The following is a 21,886-nucleotide window of genomic DNA, read 5'->3' as shown; positions in this document are numbered from 1 at the left end:
GGTAAATGGGATTGTTTCCTCAATTTCTCTTTCTGATCTTTCATTGGTAGTGTATAGAAATGCAAGAGATTTCTGTATATTAATCTTGTATCCTGCAACTTTACCTAATTCATCATTGAGCTCTAGTAGTTTTCTGGTAGCATCTTTAGGATGTTTTATGTATAGTATCATGTCATCTGCAAACAGTGACAGTTTTACTTCTTCTCTTCCAATTTGGATTCCTTTTATTTCTTTTTCTTCTCTGATTGCCATGGCTAAGACTTCCAAAACTATGTTCAATAAAAGTGGTGAGACGGAATGCTTTCAGCTGTTCCTGATTGTGAATGGTTAGCTGTGGGTTTGTCATATATGGCCCTTATTATGTTGAGGTAAGTTCCTTCTGTGCCCACTTTCTGGAGAGTTTTTAATCATAAATGGGTATTGAATTTTGTGAACAGCTTTTTCTGCATCTCTTGAGATGATCATATGGTTTTTATTCTTTAGTTTGTTAATTGGTGTATCACACTGATTGATTTGCAGATATTGAAGAATCCTTGCATCCCTGGGGTAAATCCCACTTGATCGTGGTGTATGATCCTTTTAATATATTGTTGGATTTGGTTTGCCAGTTTTTTGTTGAGAATTTTTGCATCTATGTTCATCAGTGATATTGGCCTTTGTTCCTCCATGGGTTTATCCTGCCTGGGACTCTCAGCGCTTCGTGGATTTGAGTGTTTCCTTTCCCATGTTAGGGAAGTTTTCACCTATGATCTCTTCAGATGTTTTCTTGGACCCTTTCTCTCTCTCTTCTCCTTCTGAGACCCCATGTAATGAGAATGTTGTTGCCTTTAATGTTGTTCCGTGGGTCTCTTAGAACGTCCTCATATCTTTCCATTTTTTTTCCTTTATTCTGTTCCACAGCAATATATCCACATCTGTCTTCCAACTCACTTATCCATTCTTCTGCCTCGTTTAGTTCGCTATTGATTCCTTCTAGTGGATTTTTTGTTTCAGTTCTTGTATCGTTCATCTCTGTTTGCTTGTTCTTTAGATCTTCTAGCTCTTTATTAAACATTTCTTGTATCTTTTCAGTCTCTGCCGTCATTCTTTTTTGAGATCTTGGATCATCTTTACTATCATTACTCTGAATTCTTCTTCATGTAGATTGCATATCTCCACTTCACTTAGTAGTTCTTCTGGGGTTTTATCTTGTTCCTTCGTCTGGGACATACTCCTCTGTCATCTCATTTTGTCTAACTTTCTGTGATTGAGGTTTCTGTTCCACAGACTGCAGGGTTGTAGTTCTTGCTTCTGCTTTCTGCCCACTGGTGGATGAGGCCCAACTAAGAGGCTTGTGCAGGCTTCCTGGTGGGAGTTTCCTGCCCACTTGTGGGTGGCCTGGGTCTTGACCCTCTGGTGGGTAGGGCTGTGTCAAGGGATTTGTTTAGCGGGAAGCTGTGGGCTCAGAAAGACTCAGCCTGTCTCCTGATGGGTGGGGCTGTGTTCCTGCCCTGTTGGTTGTTTGGCCTCAGGTGTCTCAGCACTGGAGCCTACAGGCTGTTGGGTGGGGCCAGATCTTGGGGAGAAAATTGCAGTCTCCAGGACAGCTCACGCCAATGAGTACTCCCCAGAAGTACTGCCACCAATGTCTCTGTCCCTGCAGTGAGCCACAGCTGCCCCCTGCCTTTCCCGGAGACCCTCCAGTACCAGCAGGTAGGTCTGGCCCAGGCTCCTATGAGATCACTGCTTTTTCACCTGGGTCCTGGTGTGCATGAGACCTTGTGTGCACCCTCCAAGAGCGGAGTTTCTGTTTCCTCTGGTTCTGTGGATTTCCTGCGATCAAACCCCACAGGCCTTCAAAGCCAGTTTGCTCTGGGGGCTCCTCCTTCCCGTGCCAGACCTTCAGGCCAGGGAGCCTGACATGGGGCTCAGAACTTTCACTCCTGTGGGGGAACCTCTGTGATATAATTATTTTCCAGTTCGTGGGTCGCCCACCCAGTGGGAATGGGATTTGATTTTACTGAGTTTGCGCCCCTCCTACCCTGTCTTTGTGGCTTCTCTGTCTTTGGATGTAGGATATCTTTTTTGGTAGGTTCCAGCATTTTTTTTGTTGATGGTTGTTCATCACTTAGCTGTGATTTTGGTGTTTTTTTGGGAAGAGGTGAGCTTACATCCCCTACTCTGCCATCTTGTCTCTGTGGTAGTTAATTTTTTGTAAATGGTATTTAAAATTTCAAATGCCACTTGTTTATTATTGGTCTGTAGTGAAGCAGTTGGCTTTTGCATATTAACCTTGTCTCCTGCAGCCTTGTTATAATTGCTTATTATTAGTTCCAGTAGTAGGTTTTTTTTGTTTTTGTTTTTGGTCTTTCCATAGATGGTCATTCTACAGTTACTTGCAAACAAAGACAGTTTTGTGTCTTTCTTCCCAATCTGCATGACTTTGTTTCTTTTCTTGTGTTCCTGCATTAGCTAGGACTTACAGTGTGCTATTGAAAAGCAGTAGTGAAAGGGGACATCCTTGCCGTACTCCTGATCTTAGTGGGAAAGCTTCTCACCATTAAGTATGATGTTAGCTGTAGATATTTTGTAGATGTTCTTTATCAGGTGAGGAGGTTACTCTCTATTTCTAGTTTGCAGAGTGTTTTATCATGAATGAGTGTTGGATTTTGTCAAATGCTTTTTCTGCATGTATTAATACAATCATGTGGTTTTTCTTCTTTAGCCTGTTGACGTGATGGATTACATTAATGGCTTTTTGAATGTTGAACCAGTCTTGTGTACCTTGAATAAATCCATTTGGTTGTGGTGTATAGTTCTTTTTACACATTGTGTTGATTTTATTGGCTAATACTTTGTTGAGGATTTTTACATCTATGTTTATGAGATATTGGTCTGTTGTTTTCTTCTCTTGTAATGTCTTTGCTTGGATTTCATATTAGGATAATGCTAGTCTCATATAATGAGTTAGGAAGTATTCCCTCTGCTTCTGTCTTGTGGGAAAAAAAAAATTGTAGAGCATTGGTATAATTTCTTCCTTGAATGTTAGGTAGAATTCACCAGTGAATCCTTCTGGATCTGGTGTTTTCTGTTCTCTAAAGTTATTGATTCAATTTCATTAAGTGATATAGGCCTATTCAGATTGTTTCTTCTTGTGTGTGTTTTAGCAGATTGTGTTTTTGAAAGGAATTGTCCATTTCATCTAGGTTGTCAAACTTGTGGGCATAGAGTTGTTCATAGCATTCCTTATTAAACTTTTAATGTCCATGGGAATCTGTAGTGATGTCCCTTTTTTCATTTCTGTTAATAGTAATTTGTGTCTTCTTTATTTTCTTAGACTGGCTAGATGCTTATTGATTTTATTGATCTTTTCAAAGAACCAGATTTTGATTTTGTTAAATTTTTTCTCCATTGATTTCCTGTTTTCAATTTCATTGATTTTTGCTCTAGTTTTTATTGTTTCTCTTCTTCTGCTTACTTTGGATTTAATTTGCTCCTGTTTTTCTGTTTTCCTAAGATTGAAGTGTAGATTATGGATTTTTTTTTTTTTTTTGCCTTTTAGTGTGCCTTGTAATTTTTTATAGAAAGATGGACATGATATACTGGGTAAAGGAAAATAGACTTTTAGTAATATAGCGATAAGGGGGAGGGGAAGCATTCTGTAGTCTTGTGATTAGGTTTCAGTCTTGGTGAGGCTGTGTCCCCTGTACTGTTTGGGCTTGTCTGGTACTAGATTTTGGTTATGCATCTTTGGCAGGCCTATTAAGATGCTCTGTTCTCATTGCATCTTATCAGGTGGCGCACTATTTTGATTTAGTCTCACTACTGATTATGTTCACTTGATTACTTGATTATGGTGGTGTGTGTCTGTTCTCAACTATAAATTTTTGTTTTCTTTTGTACTTAATAAATATTTTGTGGGGAAGATTTAGAAAATAAGAAAAATATTTATTCTTCATTATACCTTCAATTTATTCACTTATTTGTATTGCCTAAGTATGGACTTGACAGTTTTCTCTTTAATTAGCGGGTTATAATCTTTAACCATCATTATTTGTCCCAGATTTGGGCATTGAGAACCCCTTCAAGCTTCTTCTGTTTCCTTTTTATGATCTCAATAATCCTTTGAGCTTTTTTTAAAAAAAATGTTTATTTATTTATTTATTTGGCTGTGTTGTGTCTTAGTTGCAGCACATGGGATCTTCGTTGTGGCATGCAGGATTTTTTGTTGTGGCTCGCAGGCTTCTCTCCAGTCGTGGTGTGGGCTCTAGAGTGCGCAGGCTCAGTAGTTGCGGCACGTGGGCTCCCTAGTTGTGGTGCACGAGCTCTAGAGTGCGCGGACTCAGTAGCTGTGGTGTGCAGGTTTAGTTGCCCCGCAGCATGTGGTATCTTAGTTCCCTGATCAGAGATCCAACCCGCATCCCCTGCATCGGAAGGCGGATTCTTTACCACTGGAGCACCAGGGAAGTCTCTTTGAGCTTTTGTTTCTTTTTCCTGATACAAGAAGATGGTCCACGTTCATCAAATAATTTTCCTATCTCAGCCCTGGATTCAGCCATTACTTTAAGGAGCCCTGCTTCTTTTTAGAAAAGAATGATGTTTACAAGTCAAGATCCAGCTGCTAGGTGTGCTCTTGGGGTGTTGTTCCCATGTATGTATACATACACACGCAGACACATGGATACATATACACAGACACACGTATATATACATATATACTTTATATATCGATTTGCCTATATATATACTGAACAACATATATTCACACTGACACATTCAATCCTTTTAATCCTACACAAGATTTATCCTAGTGTTCTCCCTTTCTGATAATGCGAGACCTGTCATAGTTAGTATTTTGACCTCTTAAGCTCTGCTGACCTTACTATTTAATGGCTACCTTTATTAAAGTACTTAATTGTCAGGTACTGTGCTAAGTGCTTTTGTTATCTAATTTGATCTTCTCAACAACACTGTAAAAGCTTTGCGGAAACTAAAGGAGATCATATAATTTTCCCATACAACTACTGAATGACAGAACTAGGGTTGGAACTTTGGTCTATGTGAATGTAGTGTCTATACTCTTAACCATTAAACTAATTTTAGCTAGTGCTACTGTAAGCACATTTCTTTTGGCTTAACTCCTGAAGGAGTCGAGGATTGCTGGTTTTACAGGGTATGCATATATAAAATTTTGATAAGCCCTGATATATTACCCTCCAAAAGGTTGTACTAGTCTGGACCTACCAACGTGGAGAGTGCCAACCTGCTGGCAATCTCCCTGGCACTGAATATTGTCTATTATTTTAGTTTTGTGTAGTTTTGTTTTTTTCCTTAATCAGTTTTGAAAAATCCTTGTCCCTCTCCAGTCTCTTCATAACGAAGCCTATTTGATTATATCTCTTCTCTCCTCAAAATTGTTTTATTGTTTTCTCTTATTCTTAGAAAACTATCCAAATGTTTCAGCATGGCATTCAAGGAAGCTCTTTATGATATGGCCTCTCCCCACTTTCTGTACCTGAGTCCTCACTCTATGATCCAGCATGCCATATCTATTTCAGTTCTCTAACCACATGCTTTCTCTTGCTTCAGTGTCTTTGTATATATTGTTTCTTCTGCCTAGAACACTGTTTTCCACTCCCTCATTCTCTATCTAGTCACCTTGCTCTTTTTAGCCAAGTTTTACTTATTTTTCAGTTCGCAGTTTAGATTCACTTCCTTGGGGCAACCTGTGATACCTTTTCTACGTGGTTTATTAAATTGAAATCAAAGGAAACCTTACTGAGATATTAACTGTATCTGTGAAAACTGCCAAGTAAATTAAAAAGTATAACCAGCTTTCAAAATCTTATAATGGTTTATGGCAAACTACAATGTAGTTTAATTGTGTTTTTTTCCATGAAGTACCTGCCAGCCTGTCTGGACTTGACGCAAAGGACATTGTGGCGGTGCTGAATGAGGAGGGAGGCTATCATCAGATTGGACCAGCAGAGTATTGTACTGACTTCTTCATGATGTCCGTGACCATAGCATTTGCCACCCAGTTGGAGCAGGTGAGATGAGTGATTCATGAAGAACTTGAAAACATTTTATTTTTAAAATCTGTCTTTTAGGTATTAAAAAGACTTGCAAGTAGACTTACAAAAATAATTTAGAAAAATGTTTTCTTTCATATCAGAAAGCATTTTTGTTTTAGGAAAAGAATAAATTGGGATGATCTTGGTAGTAAGAGAATAAATTAAATCTCTTAGAATTTAAAAGAAAGACCATAAATAAGCATTGTTTCACATTGTATTGTGTGACATTGTAAAGACTGTTATGAAATGATTTTTTTCTAAGTGTTAAATACTTTACTTTTTGGAGAAATATACAATGTTGGGAACATTGTCTCAGTCAGACCTTAATAGCTGTCAGGTCTGGGATTAGATTTTACGTTATTTACACACTAACAAATTAGCCTAAATGCTGCCAGAAGACAGAAGATTCTTGGGTCAGAGAGAAAGGAGTATACTACTCTTAGCACAGCAAGCAACATGAATATCAGCATATTTCTTTCAGTTCCCCCTATCCCAAGTCCCATGGAGGTGACATAGAGGGGCTCAGGTGGTTGCTCCACACTCATTGGGAGTGTGTCACAGCTGAGGAACACAGAACTTAGGGAATGTACGACTTTTACTGTAAGTAGTCTAGGTCTTTGTCTGGGAAGACACGTTACTTTATGAAAGTTACGAGCTGCATAAACAACGCTGGGAGATGGCCTGGGTAAGAGTGGTCAGGGCCTTGCATTCTTGTTACACTCAGCAAGAATGTGCAGGGATGCTCAGGGCCTGTTGCCGATTGCTTCCTCCCAGCAATGGTTCAACACAAAAGTAGCTGTTACTTCATTGTCCTTTTCAGGATCGAGTCCAGATTTTTTGACATTATGTTGATCTGTAGCACCTGAAATAAATTAATACTTTAAAAAATAGAGAATATGGCTTATGACTTTAAAATTTTTATCAGACTATTCACTTTCTTAGAGGTATACATTTCCCAGATAATCCGCATTCATAAGTGAAATATGAGTTAGTGACGACACTAAATCTTAATAAGATCTATCAGGTAAAGATTTTTCTCAGGAAATGTGTTTAGCTCTGTCACACTGAATTCATGCCCACTACAAAAAGTACTTTTTATATATACGTATTCTTTGAGCTTTTTCTCTCCCAATTTGGTACTGTCATTTTCTCATTGACACTGTATATATGTGATTTTGTCTCTCTCCATCAATTTCCTTTTTTTCCTCTCTTCAAAAAGCTCTGCTTGTGGATTGCCCCAGCTTAATATGCCACCCTGGTTGGGGGGGAAGCTAGATGTCCACTGTTTGTTCATTAACCACATCAGAACACACATTAGATAGTGAGTCTACTGTGTTTTTACTGTGTTATTATTAAATACCTGCAAAGTATTTTAAATTGCTACTTTATTTTTAAAAATATTTTTTCAACTCCCTAGGAAGGCATAATTTTACTTGTGTTAGGTTTTATGAAATAGGTATGTGTTTACTACTTTGCTAATGTTGTATTTAATCCTAGCACAACTTTAGGGGATTGTTATTTTCATTTTTGAGATGAGGAAACCAAGTTCTGAGAAGGTTTTTTAGCTAGTAAATATCCTAGGAATTTCTGGCCATATGGTCACTCTCCACATTCTCTTGTTCCCATATTTTGCTCTCTTGTCTCTGAAGGGGTTTTGGAGTAAGATGAATTTGAGTTGGAATCTAATTCTCACTACTTACTGGCTTCTTTAACTTAGGCAACTTACTTAACCTTTCTCAGACTTGAATTTTCTCAGTTGTATGGTGGCAGTAGTACCAGCCTTGTGGGTGTGCATGAGGAATGAGATAAAACTAATGTGCTTAACCTGTAGTTTGTATGTGTGAACCTATATTTATATAGTGAAAGCATGTGGGTAATTGACCTACTGAATCCACGACTAAAACTAATACAGTTTTTGGTAATACAAAGTAACTTTTTAGGACAAGTCACTCAGTTTAGTTAAAAATAAAAAAAACAGATTGATGTCTGGCAAGCTATTTGCTATCTCTGATAAAAATTAAGCCAAGTAGGTTCCTCAAAAGATTAAACAGAATTACCATAGAACCCAGCAATTTCACTACTGGGTATATATCAAAAGAATTGAAAACAAGGTATTCAAGTAAAAACTTGTACATAAATGTTCATAGCAGCACTATTTACAGTATCCCAGAATATCACAGAAATAACCCAGATGTCCATTTATGGATGAATAGATTAACAAAATAAATAAATACACACACACACACACACACACAGGAGTATTATTTAACTATAAAAGAAATGAAGTACTGATACATGCTACAACAAGGATGAATGTTGTAAACATGTTGAGTGAAATAAGCCAGACACAAAAGGTCACATACTGTATGAGTCCATTTATATGAAATATCCAGATGGGCAGACCCATAAAGACGAAACGCAGATTTGCGGTCACCAGGGGAGGGAGAAGTTATGGGGGATGTGGAATAGGGGTGGCTGCTCAGTGGTTCTGGTGTTTCTGTTTGGGGTGATGGAAGAGTTCTGGAACTGGGTAGCGGTGATGGTTGCGCAACGTTGTGAATGTACTTAGTGTTCCTGAACTGCACAGTTCTTAATGGTTAAAATGATAAATTTTCTGTTATGTGTATTTTACAATAATTTTTTAAAACACAAAAAATTAAGCCCAATAATTTATTCATCCCTTGATACTGCTTAGTATTACTTGTTTGCTTTTTTTACTCTTTATGGACAAGCCAAGGATTTTAAAAAATAGTTTTTTTCTTCTCAAGCTAGTCAAAGGTAGTGTGAGAAAGCATCTAGCGATAAACAAACATACCTTCCAGATGCAAACAAGTGTCTTAGAACATTGATACTGTAAAGTAGTAGAATGCAGGAATGAAATTAGAGTAAGAATACTGGATTGTGATAATCTTGCTTCCTTTTTAAATATTGAAATTAGGGCAAAAAACCTGTTTCTAAATCCAAGGATGATAAAGGATTTTTAAAAGCATCTCTTCTCTTAGTGGAAATTACTTAGAATTAAATGTGCTATGAAATATAAAACGGCTGTCTTTATTTCTTAAAATTTTTATTGCTTTCTGACTATGGAAGAAAGTAAAAGAAAATGAAAGTCTCTTTTAATTAAACTCCTCAGAAATAATCACCCATAAGAGCAGTATATTCTTTTCCTCAGATATTTTCCCGTTCACATAATAGCTGACTATGTGCTAGGCCGACTTGTAGAAGCGAACATGTATTATCTCTTTTAATCCTTCCAAGAACCCTAAGAGAAATGGAGGTACAGAGTGATTAAGTATTTGTCTAAAGTCTCATAGGAAGCCATTGGTGGAACCAAAGTTGAGGGTCGGGGCTTACTCCAGAATTTGTGCTCTCAACAACTAAAAGTGTATAGGTGCTGGCTCTCAATAAATATAAATCTACATGATTAAAATCCACATGATTAAAATCTAATCAAACAAATACATTTTAAAGTATAGGATTAAAGTAATAACTTGCTTTGTATATAAAATATATTTAATATAAAATAACTTTATTGACTATTTACTGTGTGCTCAGTACTGGGTTATTTTAATCTTTTACTTTTATTTTCACAAACTTACAGACTTACAAACTGTCCTGTAAGTTTTTTTGACCTAAAAATATTTTAGGTAACTTTCATGTCACTATATCATTATTTAGGAGCCATATTGTTTGATAACTATAATATTTTTAAGCCATCTCCTGTTGCAGAACATGTCAGTTACTTATAGTTTGTTACTTTTAACAATGTGCTAGCAAACATTAAAGGTCTGTTAGAAGGTATTTTGCATTTTATGCGACAAGCATCCCATGTCTTCATGTCACATAGCCAGGAAACTACCAGCTTTGAGAAGTAACACTCCTAGTATGGAAGACATCCTTTTTTTTTTTTTTTTTTTTAATTTTATATTAGACTGTAGTTGCTTTACAATGTTGTGTTAGTATCAGGTGTACAGCAAAATGATTCAGTTATACATACATACATATATATATATTCTACTTAAGTTACTACAGAATACTGAGCAGAGTCCCCTGTGCTATACAAGCAGGTCCTTGTTGGTTATCTGTTTTAAATATAGTGCTGCATATATGTAAATCCCAAACTCCCAATTTATCCCTCCCCCCCACCTTTCCCCTTTGCTAACCATAAGTTTATTTTCCATGTCTGCAGATCTGTTTCTGTTTTGTAAATAAGTTCATTTGTATCATTTTTTTCCCGCATATAAGTGATATCATATGATATTTGTATTTCTCTGACTGACTTCACTTAGTACGATAATCTCTAGGTCCATCCATGTTGCTGCAAATGGCATTATTTCATTTTTTTTAATGGCTGAGTAATATTCCATTGTATATGTGTACCACATCTTCTTTATCCATTCATCTGTCGATGGACATTTAGGTTGTTTCCATGCCTTGGGTATTGTAAACAGCACTGCAGTGAACGTTGGGGTGCATGTATCCTTTCAAACCATGGTTTTCTCTGGATATACGTCCAGGAGTGGGATTGCTGGATCGTATGGTTGCTCTATTTTTAGTTTTTTAAGGAAACTCCCTGCTGTTCCCCTCTGAGCATATTTGTGTGTGGATGATTTACTACCTTTACTTTATGTTTGCCTTTACTGGTGAGCCTTCCCGTTTGTAATTTTCTTGTTTCTAGTTGTGTCCTTTTCTTTTCTACCTAGAGAAGTTCCTTTAGGATTTGTTGTAAAGCTGGTTTGGTGGTGCTGAATTCTCTTAGCTTTTGCATGTCTGTAAAGCTTTTGATTTCTGTATCAAATCTGAACAAGAGCCTTGCTGGGTAGAGTATTATTGGTTGTAGGTTTTGCCCTTTCATCACTTGAAATACATTGTGCCACTCCCTTCTGGCCTACAGAGTTTCTGCTGAAAAATCAGCTGATAACCTTATAGGGATTCCCTTGTATGTTATTTGTTGCATTTCCCTTGTTGCTTTTAATATTATCTCTTTGTCTTTAATTATTGTCAGTTTGATAAACGTGTTCTCTGCATGTTCCTCCTTGGGTTTGTCTTGCCTGGGAGTCTCTGCACATCCTGGACTTGGGTGACTATTTCTTTTCCCATTTTAGGGAAGTTTTCAGTTATTATCTCTTCAGATATTTTCTCAGGTCCTTTCTCTCTTTTTCTGGGACCCCTATACAGTGAGTCCCCTACATACGAATGAGTTCTGTTCTGAGAGTGTGTTTGTAAGTCCTATTTGTTCGAAAGTCCAATGAAGTTTGCCTGGGTACCCAACTAACACAATCAGCTGTATAGTACTGTACTGTAATAGGTTTATAATACTTTTCACACACATAATACATAAAAACAATGAAGAAAACATCTTTAATCTTACAGTACAGTACCTTGAAATGTATGGTAGTACAGTACAACAGCTGGCATACAGGGGCTGGCATCAAGTGAACAGGCAAGAAGAGTTACTGACTAGAGGAGGGAGAGGAGGTGGGAGATGGTAAATCTGAAGGATTATCAGCAATAGATGGAGGGTAAGCCACAGTTTCACTCATGCCTGACATTGATGGCACAGGTTCTGATTCCTTGCTGGAACCAGATGCATGTTCGCAACTTGAAAGTTCGTATGTAAGGGACTTACTGCATTGCAAATGTTGGTGCTCTTAATGTTGTCCCAGAGGCCTCTGAGAGTATCCTCACTTCTTTTCATTCTTTTTTCTTTATTCTGCTCTGTGGTTGTGATTTTCACCATTTTTTCTTCCAGATCACGTATCTGTTCTTCTTCCTTGTTTATTCTGCTATTGATTTCTACTAGTGTATTTTTCTTTTCAGTTATTTTATTGTTCATATCTTAGTTCTTCAGATCTTCTAGCTCTTTGTTAAACATTTTTTGTATCTTCTCAATCTGTGGCTCTGTTCTTTTTCCAAGACCTTGGATCATCTTTCCTATCGTTACTCTGAATTCTTTTTCGTGTAGATTGCCTATCTCCACTTCACTTACTTGTTCTTTTGGGGTTTTATCTTGTTCCTTTGTCTGGGACATATTCCTCTGTCATGTCATTTTGTCTGTCTTTCTGTGATTGCGGTTTCCATTCTGCAGACTTGAGGGTCGTAATTCTTATGGCTTCTGCTCTCTGCCCCCTGGTGGATGAGGCTGGTCTTGGTGGCTTGTGCAGGCTTCCTGGTGGGAAGGACTTGTTCCTACCCACTGGTGGGTGGACTTGGGTCTTGTCCCTCTGGTGGGCAGGGCCATATCAAGGGGTGTGTTTATCAGGAAATTGTGGGCTCAGGAAGGCTTTAAGCAGCCTGTTGCTGATGAGTGGGGCTGTGTTGGTTGTTTGGCCTGAAGCATCCCAGTACTGGAGCCTAGAGGCTCTTGGATGGGGCCAGGTCTTGGTGAGAAAATGGTGGCTTCTAGGAGGGCTCATGCCAATGGGTACTCTCCAGAAGTACAACCACCAGTGTCTTTATCTCAGTAGTGAGCTACAGCCAACCCCTGCCTCTACAGGAGGCCCCCCAATACCAGCAATTAGGTCTGGCCCAGGTTCTTATGAGGTCACTGCTCTTTCCCCTGGTTCCTGGTGCACACAAGACCTTGCGTGCGCTCTCCAAGAGAGGAGTTTCTGTTTCCCCTGGTCCTGTGGATTTCCTGCAATCAAATCCCTCTGGCCTTCAATGCCAGATGCTTTGCAGGCTCTGCCTCCTGATTCCAGACCCCCAGGCTGGGGATTGTGATATGGGGCTCAAAACTTGCATTCCAGTGGGAGAACCTCTGAGATATAATTATTTTGCAGTTTGTGGGTTGCCCACCCAGCAGGTATGGGATTTGATTTTATCGTGATTGTGCCCCTCCTACCATCTCCTTGTGGCTTCTTGTTTGTCTTTGGATGTAGGATATCTTTTTTGGTAGGTTCCATCTTTTTTTTTTTTTTGTCGATGGTTGTTCAGCAGTTAGTTGTGATTTGGGGTGTTTTCTTGAGAAGAGGTGAGCTCATGTCCTCCTCCGCCATCTTGTTCCACCCCCAGTAAACATTTCATTTGTGAAGGGCTCCATTTTCCCCCTGCAGCAGCTCCTTACAGTGGGCGGAAGACAGCCTTTTGTAACTTAATTTATAGGTCTCCAAGTTTTGTAAGAGTAGCTACAAAGCTTTTTTTTTTCCCATCAAAGAAGTTATAGTAAATAGCTTGGATTAAGATTTTTTTAAAAACCTTCTCTCATTTACAGAGAGGATGGTGGAGTAGGGATATGCGGAAATCTCAGTGTAAAATATTTGACCACTTTCTTCTAAAAGAACTTTTATGGAGTTTTCATCGACTAGTTGAATGAAACATAAGCTTTAAAACAACATTAATGTATAAAAATATTTTAGTCTCTGTGCTTGTGTAAGATAAACCTTTAAAAATTAAACTAGTGATTTGGTAGTAATTTGGCAGAGATTTAGAAATTTTGAGTTATTAATTTAAGGCTTGAAATAAAAAATCATTTTAGCAAATATTTTTGGAGGTTGTCAGACATCTTTAAGGATGTTTAGTGGTTTATAATATAATAATCCTTCTTTTTCTTAAATATTTAGTTAATTCCATGTACCATGAAACTTCCAGAAAGACGGCCTGAGTTTTTCTTTTACTATTCTTTACTGGGGAATGATGTTACAAATGAGCCCTTCAATGATTTGATCAACCCAGACTTTGAGCCAGAGAGAGCATCTGTTCGAATACGTAGCAGTATAGAAATTCTTCGTGTTTACCTGGCTCTTCAGTCTAAACTGCAGGTAGGTATGGCAGAGAATTGTTTCCTATGAGATGATTTTTTAAGCATTAAAGAGGTACCCAAATTCTGTCTTATTTCTGAAGTGGATATCATCTTTCTGCCACATCTTTTAATTTTTAAGGAATTATCCTGACTTGTACAGTCACAGCATGACAGTTATTTCAGAATTTTAGGAGATATACCGCCTTACTTTGTTACTGTGGAAAGCAGTAGATCAGTTATCGGTCATTTATAATGAAAAGTTGTACCTGGAGCTTAAAGCTGCGGGCACCAGGCAGGTTTTATTATTGTTAGTGGAGATTAGCTGTCACCACACAGATCACACTCTAGATTTCAGAATTTATACACCTTATTGCTATTAAAATCAAAGAGATAAAACAACTTTCTAAAACCTGTTCTTGAACTTGGTAGTTTTGTAAACCAGCTTTAAATTGGACTTTATTTAAAAGTGAACCTTATCTAGTCCAAAATTACTTTTCTGTTTGTTATGATTAATTTTAATCAGACTGAAATGGGTGGTGGAGGAGGGTGGGGTAGTCATTTTTTTATATAGTAAAGTGATCATTCATTAGACTTCGCGTTTTGAGTGGATAGTGAAAAGAGGCATTAAGAAATTTTAGTGGAACTAAATTTTAGAGGTGGTTCTGCTAAATCCAAGGTATTTATTTAGAAAGTTGAAGATTATATAAAATGAAATGCAGGAAAAAAGCACTTTGAATTTTATCTTATAAAATTCCTTACCAAAACTATTTATTAGTTTGATTCTCGTGGACATTTAAGTCATAAAAATCCTTTCTCTCCAGCCCATTAAAAATATCACACCTAATAACATTAGGACTGTTATAGGTCATTGCTGATAGTAGAATTAAAAGTTTTGTTTTGTTTTGTGGTAAGCGGGCCTCAATGAATACCTAGTATTCATTGTTCATATGAATACTAGGTTTGCTGTGGCTTCAGTGTAGTGAGGGAAAAGAATAGTTATGTGACACATATCTGGAGCAGCCTTTCTTTTTTTTTTGGTCGTTGCAAAAGGTGGTAATGTTTAAGTTTTGATTAGCTAGCAGTGATTAACGGTACATTCCACCACCCCAGAGGTATTCTCTTTTACCTTTCACTGTTAAGCACTCTGTTTTATATATAAAGTTTGAAAAGCAAAAAAAGAGAGAAAGAAACATTCATGGTGTTTTATGGCTGAATAAAACAGAATTATTTGAGGTTCTTTAATTTCCAAATAGGGCTGGACCCACTCACTTATTTTTTAAGAACTGTGTTTAATGTTATAATGGAAATAGAAAAGATGCTTGATGTATTTGTTTTCCATTTAAATTCATATATTCATGATATAATTTGCATATGTAAGATAGCATAGTAAAATATTAAAGTAACCATAGCTCACCAGAGAGACAGAAAAGAGAACGTGATAACATAGGAGGGTACAGTACTGAAAGGAAAAATGAAAAGAATTAATAACTTTATTATTGAGTTCTGGGTAAATTTTGTGCTTTAGCAACAGTTTTAACAATCATGTGTGAGTACCTTAGTCATTGCAGGTCAGTAAGATAATCTGCATTCTGTTTTCCTTCTATGGATCATTTTATAACTTTTTGTTAAGATTGTGTGTTTAGAATAAAGGAGAAAATATAAAGCCTGATTTTGATTTTCCCTGTCATATTAGATCCACCTCTGCTGTGGAGACCAGTCACTGGGAAGTACAGAAATACCCTTAACCGGACTACTGAAAAAGGGTAGTACAGAGATCAACCATCGCCCAGTCACAGTTGAAGGTGCTTTTATTCTGGACCCTCCAAACCGAGCCAAACAAAAGCTTGCACCTGTTCCTGTGGATCTAGCCCCCACTGTGGGAGTGTCTGTGGCTCTGCAGAGAGAAGGCTTAGATGCCCAGGCAAGTAGTGACCCTCCTTCCCCTCCTCCAGCTTCTTCAATGTAGTTCATGATTAGTCACAAAAGTTGAGCTTCAGAAGCATTACCCCGCATAAGAAAGTATTTATTATTCTTAGGTAGTGGCCTTCATTATATGATAACCTCCTCTCCAAAGAGACCCTTCTGAAAAGTGCTGTGGCTTCTGCCGCATTTCATAGGTGACACTGTCCAGAGCCCTTCAGTCCAATCTTTTCATGTAGTGAAAACCATTCCCCACACCCCCAGCTCGTAGTCAGTGACTGTGGCAGAAGAGGGACTACAGTAGAAGAGAATATTTTTAGACCCAGTTTCTGGTAACCTGCGTTAATGGATCCTTTTTGGTTGACTCAGCCTTAGCTAAGATAACGTTTTTGGCTCAGTATTTTATAGTCCTCATACTGTCTCTAGGCAATAGAGACATTTATTTGAACATATATGTTTTTTGATTATATATAGCCCCAGAATCAACTTTAGTGTCATGTTTCTTTTAAAGAACTGATTTTTATGTAGGCTGTGAACTGAAGTGAGAGTTTAAAAAGACATATATGCGTGTATTTTTAGAGGATAGTGGAGCAAAGGAAGAAAATCATACTAGACTTCTGGGTTTTCGGTTTTTTTGTTTGTTTTTTAGTAATATAGACCTCCTTTGTATTGCTTTGGTAGGAATAACCATTCCCAAGGACACCTATGCCTGACTTCTTTTATTGAATATCCCTTCTTATGCATTAGGATGCATTTTGATACGGAGCTCTGGATATCATATTTCCTTCCTGTTCATCTTCCTTTTTATGGTCCTAGATGCTATAAGAAAATTTGCAAATTATGAAGAGAAATAGACTAGGAATGTCCAAACTGGGAAAGGAAGCTAATATTTTTTAAAAACAACATCACGATTTTTGCTTAATTATGAAGGAGAGTTCTTTGCAAATTATACTTTATTTAAAAATTGTTTTTAGTCTTTAATTGAATTAAAGACCCAGAATGAACATGAGCCACACCATTCAAAGAAGACAGTTTTCACCCCCACAAAGGAGAAGACACACACTGGGGCCAAGTCTCCACGCGTGTCCCCTGTTCCACCTCACAGTCAGTCACCTCCAACAAGAGACGACGCAACAGAAAGTGAAGTGGAAAGCTTACAGTATGATAAGGACACAAAACCCAATCCAAAGGGTAAGGTATTCTTTTCACAGATCTATCTTTTAGGTATAGATTTTTCAGCCATCTAATAAATGACTGTGCGAGTTTTCATGGGTGCTAAGTAAAAATTGAGTTTTTTAAAAAGCCAATGTAAAAAAAAGAATCAGATTAAAGTAATTGCAATTTACTTAACTTCATAGTAGAATTTGCTAAAAGGTAAGAGAATTTTTCATTTATTTTCATACTAGAAATAGTAGCTTATTCAAAAGAAATTAAAGAATATAGTTCTTTCTAATAGATCGTTAGCAAACTCTTCAGTATCTCAATTTCACTGGAATTTTAGAGAAAAGAGATACTAACTGCCTCTTATAGTAAACTTAAAATAATCATTTTTGATCCTAAAGTTGAGACAGTCTGAGAATGCATATTTATCTGGTCTTATAAAATTTTTCCATCTGTTACGTAAAAATCTACAGTTAAATTCAGTAGTATAAATTGTAAGAGCAGTGGTGGATTAGGAGTTAGAAGTTTGGGTGCAAGTTATAGGTCTGTCACTGAGTAGCTATAGGACTTGGGCCATTCATTAAACATCTCTGGTGTATAATAGGATTGGACTAGATACCTCTGTCTTTTCAAGTTTTTGTGTTTTTGTTTGTTTTTAATTTTTGTTGCAGTATAGTTGATTTACAAAGGTGTGTTAGTGTCAGGTGTACAGCAAAGTGAATCAGTTATTCATATACATATATCCACTCTTTTTTAGATTCTTTTCCCATACAGGCCATTACAGAGTACTGAGTAGAGTTCCCTGTGCTATACAGTAGGTCCTTATTAGTTATCTATTTTATATATAGTAGTGTGTCTATGTCAATCCCAATCTCCCAGTTTATCCCTTCCCCTCCCCTTTCCCCCTTGGTGACCATAAGTTTGTTTTCTACATCTGTGACTCTATTTCTGTTTTGTAAATAAGTTCATTTGTACCATTTTTTTAGATTCCACATACAAGCAATATCATATGATATTTGTCTCTCTGTCAAGTTTTAGTTGTTTGTTAGACATAGTCTAACAAACTACTTTTTAAACCCTAACCCAACTACTTTTTAAAAAGTGATGTAATGATATCTGCAATAAGTCTCAAATACAACCCTTCAAATACTAAGCTATATTCACCTGTCTCTTAGAAATATTAGTGCCTGCCAGGCTGCTATCATACATTACCACATTGGTACTGTATGCTTTTATGTTATGCAATATATGTTGAGAGTGAGAGTAAGCTCTTTTTTTTACACAGTTCTATAATGGGAATTAAAGCCTACATAATATTGGACAAGTCACTTTAAGAAGTTTATGCCTCAATTCATATGTTTATAAAATCAGATAGTCAAGTCTTTGCTTGAAGGTAAATGAGATGATATCTTTAAATTATCTGAATAACTTAAGAGAAATTGTTAGCAAACAGAATTTTTTAAAAAAAATTTTTATGTTCATTTTAGCTGTCAGTTCTTCTGAACCTGCTTTACTGGCCCAGCCAGTGACTACATCCATTGCTTCAGGAACAGCTTCAGGACAGAAAATTGCTGTTCCTGCAACATCACATCATTTTTGCTTTTCAATAGACTTAAGGAGTATCCGTGATTTGGAAGTTGGTTTTCCAGTCAACTGTATATTAAGGTATGATTTGATTTTGTTTCAGAATATTTTCTGAGGAGAAATGCCTTTCCTCTGTTTGGGGTTTGCAGAGGAGAAATGTCACCAAAGAAGTTATGACATTTGTTAAATCAGGGGACTAAAAGGGTGTAAGGCTATTATGTCCTAATGACTTTGAACTTAATCAAAGGTGGCATTGGTAGTATGAGAGGTAACTGTCTTGCTAATAATTGTAGGTATTGATAATAATTTGTTAATGTTCCTTTTTAAAATATAGTGACTCTTGAACTTAAAATGTATTGTTTCCAGAAAAGGTGCCATAGGTCAAAATAATGGGAGTATAGTATCTGATTTTTCTATAAAACTGTGTTATAATGGGAGGTTATAGTCTTAATATCCACCTTTTATACCTATGAATCTAAAAACCATACCTAATGAACTGGAAGTGTCCACACTGTTCAATTTAGAGAATTGAAATATATATATTTCAGTCAGTTAAATGGCTTTTACATAATGGCTTTTTGTTTTTTTAAATTTATTTATTTTGGGCTTCGTTGGGTCTTCGTTGCTGAGCTTGGGCTTTGTCTGGTTGTGGTGAGCAGGGGCTACTCTGCGGTGCATGGGCTTCTCATTGTGGTGGCTTCTCTTGTTGTGGAGCACAGGCTGTAGGTGTGCGGGCTTCAGTAGTTGTGGCATGTGGGGTCCAGTAGTTGTGGCTCATGGGCTCTAGCACAGGCTCAGTAGTTGTGGCACACGGGCTTAGTTGCTCCGCGGCATGTGGCATCTTCCCGGACCATGGATCAAACCCATGTCCCATGCATTGGCAGGCAGGAAGTCCTAGGACCAGGGAAGTCCCCATAATGGCTTGTTTTTAATAATATTACATTTCCATAGACTTTGTGGCTAATATATATATTAAATGTAATATAATTATGTGTTTTAGCTTGGAGTCTTTAGGTCCTCATAAATTACTTTGGAATAAGCATTAGCATTTGTAATAAAATTTTTGGTCTTTATGTGATTAAAATGAGAAAATCAGAAAATCTTTCCATCATCTTGGATTGCCATTCCCAGGAATGTCAGCAACTTCTCATTGCTTCCTGCTGTTATTTGAGGCATGTCTACCTTTCAAATGCATAAATCAACTCCTACTTGTATCTAATTTTTCAGTTGTTTGATTCCTTATCAAGTTGTTTCCAAAGTCCTGTGAGCTTTGGTGTGAATAATGGACAGAATCAAAGGGACCCAGCACGGAGTTCACACGGTGAAGTCATAGAATGGAAGTCTGTCCTCACAGCCTAAGTTCTGCATTTTACCTCATGTTAGAGGCTGAGAATCATGACTAAAATATTGTTTTTTAAAAAATTGAAAGCCAGGAAAAAGTTTTCTGCCATAGACGTAGCTTTTCTCACAGGCTTTATATAACATAGAACTGTTCCTTTTTCTCTCCTGCTACTACTGGAGAAACTGATCTTAGGACACTTAGAGATGATGTTGGCCAGAAGCACAGGGATGATCTGAGATTGGATGCTATGAGGGAGGAGCCTTGAACAAGCCCAGTTAGAAAGCACATATTAGTTTTTTGTGTTTCCTGCTTGCCATAGGGCCATTTGTTTAATCATTAAGTGCCTACATTATGCCAACAGTTTGTCCGGTATTAGGGCATGGGGCATATAAACAAAGAGCTCAATCTAGTGAAGAAGACAGAGTCAGAAATATGTCAGTACGTGAGGCTACTAGTTCACTTGACAAAGAAAAGGGCAAGAATATACTACCCCGAGGAAATAGGTATGAACCACTTAATACTCTATAGAAATCACTTGAGGACTACTGCTTCTGTCTTTGATTCATTTTAAGGCTTTTTTTTTAAATGTTGGGCATTTTATGTTTGATAGATTTTATGTTATCATGCTCTGTGTTGATATGAAATTGTAGTGTACAATCGTCTAATGGAATTTGTGAGATAACTGATATTAGAAAAAGTTTAATGTGTTTACTTTTTTATTTCCTTTTAAATCACTACATCTGTAGTAGGGGGTTAAATTTCTAGGGGATGAGCTCTCTGAGATGACCTAAATTCAATTTATGTAATTGTGTAGGAATTGAGTTTATGAGCAGGATTCTTCTTGTAGGAAAAGCAATTTCTACTAGTAGAGTTTAAAGTCTAGTTTTATTAATGAATAACAAATTATAAAATGAAATTTAAGTGAGCATTACAATATCTCTATTTGGCTTTACGTACAAAATAAGTTCAGCAGTAGTCAGACATTCTTCCGTTTAATCTGGTGTGACTTTTATGATGAAAGAAAGAAATAGTGTTTTGCCACTCTTTGATTCATCTGTAGTATATTTGAGTTGCTTTCATGCTTGATTCTCAGTTCAGAGACAAAATACTATGAATGCATCCTTTTGGAGTTGACTAAGGGTTTTTTTAGCTCATACAAAATCAGGACATTATTATATAAAGAAAAATCGGTTTAGAAATTAAATTTAGCAAGCATTTCTTGACAGTTTACTATATGACAGAAACTGTTCTGGGAGCGCAAAGATGAAAAAGGTAAGACCCATGCCCTCAGGAACTCTTCCCCCCCCCCCCATTTTAGTATTTATTTTTTTATAAAAATATTTTTGACATATTACATTGTATGAATGTAATGTGTACAATATGTTAATTTGCTACATTTGTATACCTCAGGGAGCTCTTAACAGATGGCGGCTCTGTCTTTGTTTAGTGGAATCATTTTCACTTCTGAATCTTTGTCTTATTTGAAGTGTATCAAAGTGACTGTCTCTTTCTTATTTGGTGTATTGCCTTCAAAATACCAGTGTATACTCCTCCTTCCCCAGAGGATCTTGTAAAGGAACTTTGGAAACCAGTGCTGTGCAAATAATGCATTTTCTCTATAATTTTCTCTGTAATTCTCTATGATTTCTGTGATTTTTATATCAACACTGAAAATATTTGTATAATTTTAAAGTTGGTGATAGGAGTAAAACCATAATGTATTTGTACCATTTATCTATGAAAAAATTTTTATTTAATATTCATATTACACTTTTTAACAGACTATAAATTTGTAAACTATAGGATTTTGTTTTTCTTAAATTCTAGGTACTCATATCCTTTCTTCGGAAGTGCAGCTCCTATTATGACTAATCCTCCTATAGAAGTTCGGAAAAACATGGAAGTTTTTCTTCCCCAATCTTACTGTGCATTTGATTTTGCAACTATGCCTCATCAGCTGCAGGATACCTTCCTAAGGTAATGTATACATGGTGTGTATGATATTATAGCAGGATACCTTCCTAAGGTAATGTATACATGGTGTGTATGATACTATATTATGATATTATTTTCTCAAATCAACTC

General features: G+C 36.9%; 1 protein-coding gene across 2 annotated transcripts in view; it reads left to right on the top strand.

The window, feature by feature from the left end:
* Positions 1-21,886, top strand: part of CEP120 (centrosomal protein 120) — a 76,747-nt gene that overhangs the window by 13,127 nt on the left and 41,734 nt on the right. Inside the window, exons 5-10 of one of the 2 annotated variants that reach the window (XM_065874494.1) lie at positions 5,881-6,029; positions 13,616-13,813; positions 15,488-15,715; positions 16,824-16,905; positions 18,363-18,540; positions 21,629-21,778. In XM_065874494.1, coding sequence (XP_065730566.1) covers positions 5,881-6,029; positions 13,616-13,813; positions 15,488-15,715; positions 16,824-16,905; positions 18,363-18,540; positions 21,629-21,778 — 985 coding nt within the window. Of the gene's footprint in view, positions 1-5,880; positions 6,030-13,615; positions 13,814-15,487; positions 15,716-16,688; positions 16,906-18,362; positions 18,541-21,628; positions 21,779-21,886 lie in introns of both variants that reach the window. The other variant, XM_065874493.1, reaches the window with a different exon arrangement.

Source organism: Phocoena phocoena, chromosome 3, assembly GCF_963924675.1.
Source record: "Phocoena phocoena chromosome 3, mPhoPho1.1, whole genome shotgun sequence".
Taxonomy (NCBI): domain Eukaryota; kingdom Metazoa; phylum Chordata; class Mammalia; order Artiodactyla; family Phocoenidae; genus Phocoena; species Phocoena phocoena.
The sequence above is the reverse complement of the archived record's forward strand: the minus strand, read 5'-3'. Positions and strand labels throughout refer to the sequence as shown.